This window comes from Populus alba, chromosome 12 (genome assembly GCF_005239225.2).
Source record: "Populus alba chromosome 12, ASM523922v2, whole genome shotgun sequence".
Taxonomy (NCBI): domain Eukaryota; kingdom Viridiplantae; phylum Streptophyta; class Magnoliopsida; order Malpighiales; family Salicaceae; genus Populus; species Populus alba.
The window spans coordinates 12,881,625-12,882,546 of NC_133295.1; the positions used below are offsets into that span (position 1 = coordinate 12,881,625).

The 922-nt window shown below is 33.9% G+C and overlaps 1 protein-coding gene across 1 annotated transcript; it reads left to right on the forward strand.

Annotated features, from left to right (window-relative positions):
* Window positions 1–329: 329 nt before the first annotated feature.
* Window positions 330–922, forward strand: LOC118042520 (uncharacterized). The gene has a single exon (XM_035050226.2). It carries the CDS (start codon window positions 452–454, stop codon window positions 659–661), a length of 210 nt encoding a protein of 69 aa, XP_034906117.1. The 5' UTR covers window positions 330–451; the 3' UTR covers window positions 662–922.

Here is a 922-nt window from a genome sequence, read left to right on the forward strand (position 1 = left end):
ATATTAAATCACCAAAGGTATATTAAATCGCCCATTAATTTTTGTATATTTATTATATCTCTTTTTAAAGTGTGTTTATTTTTGTATTTAAAAAATATTTTTAAAATTTTCTTTTGAAATTAATTCTTTTTTCATGATTCTAATTTTTTTATGTATTAATTTTAAAAATAAAAAATTATTATTTTAATATATTTATTAAAAAAAACATCCTACCACAATCTTAAACACTAATTTAATATGCCAAAAAGATCTGAACCGTTGAAGAAATAAGCAGAAAGCACGGACACGTTATACAAAGAAGCCAGAACGTGCCATGAGAAGCATCGATATCAAAGCAAACTAATCCGTGGATGTCCCCTCATTAAAGTAAACTCCACATCTCTCCCTTTTCACAAACCCCTTTTTCTTTCACACTTTCTTACTCTGTAACAACCCCTTCTCTTTTGTTGATATGGCAGACTGGGGGCCGGTGATAATAGCGGTGGTGCTGTTTGTGCTGTTAGTACCAGGGCTGTTATTCCAGATACCTGGAAGGAACAGGGTGGTTGAGTTTGGCAATATGCAGACGAGTGGTGCCTCTATTGTTGTCCATGCTATTATTTATTTTGGCCTCATCACTATCTTCCTTATTGCCATTGGTGTTCACATCTATGCTGGCTAGCTACTTGTCATTGATTCCCTTTTCAATCTTGTAATCTCTGTTTCATGTTTTCCCCCCCTTCTGTTTCTCCTCAGTTGATTGAACTTTTGCTACTGCTGTAATTAATTGCTGTTTCCTTTATGTTCAATTTGAGTCATGGAGGCGTCAAGCTTTTAGGGTTTTTCAATTGGTAGCTAATTTTTGTGGGATTTATGTAGTGATCAAGTCATGTACGTGGATTTGATACTAATTATCCATAAAAACGCACTCTACTTGTTGTGA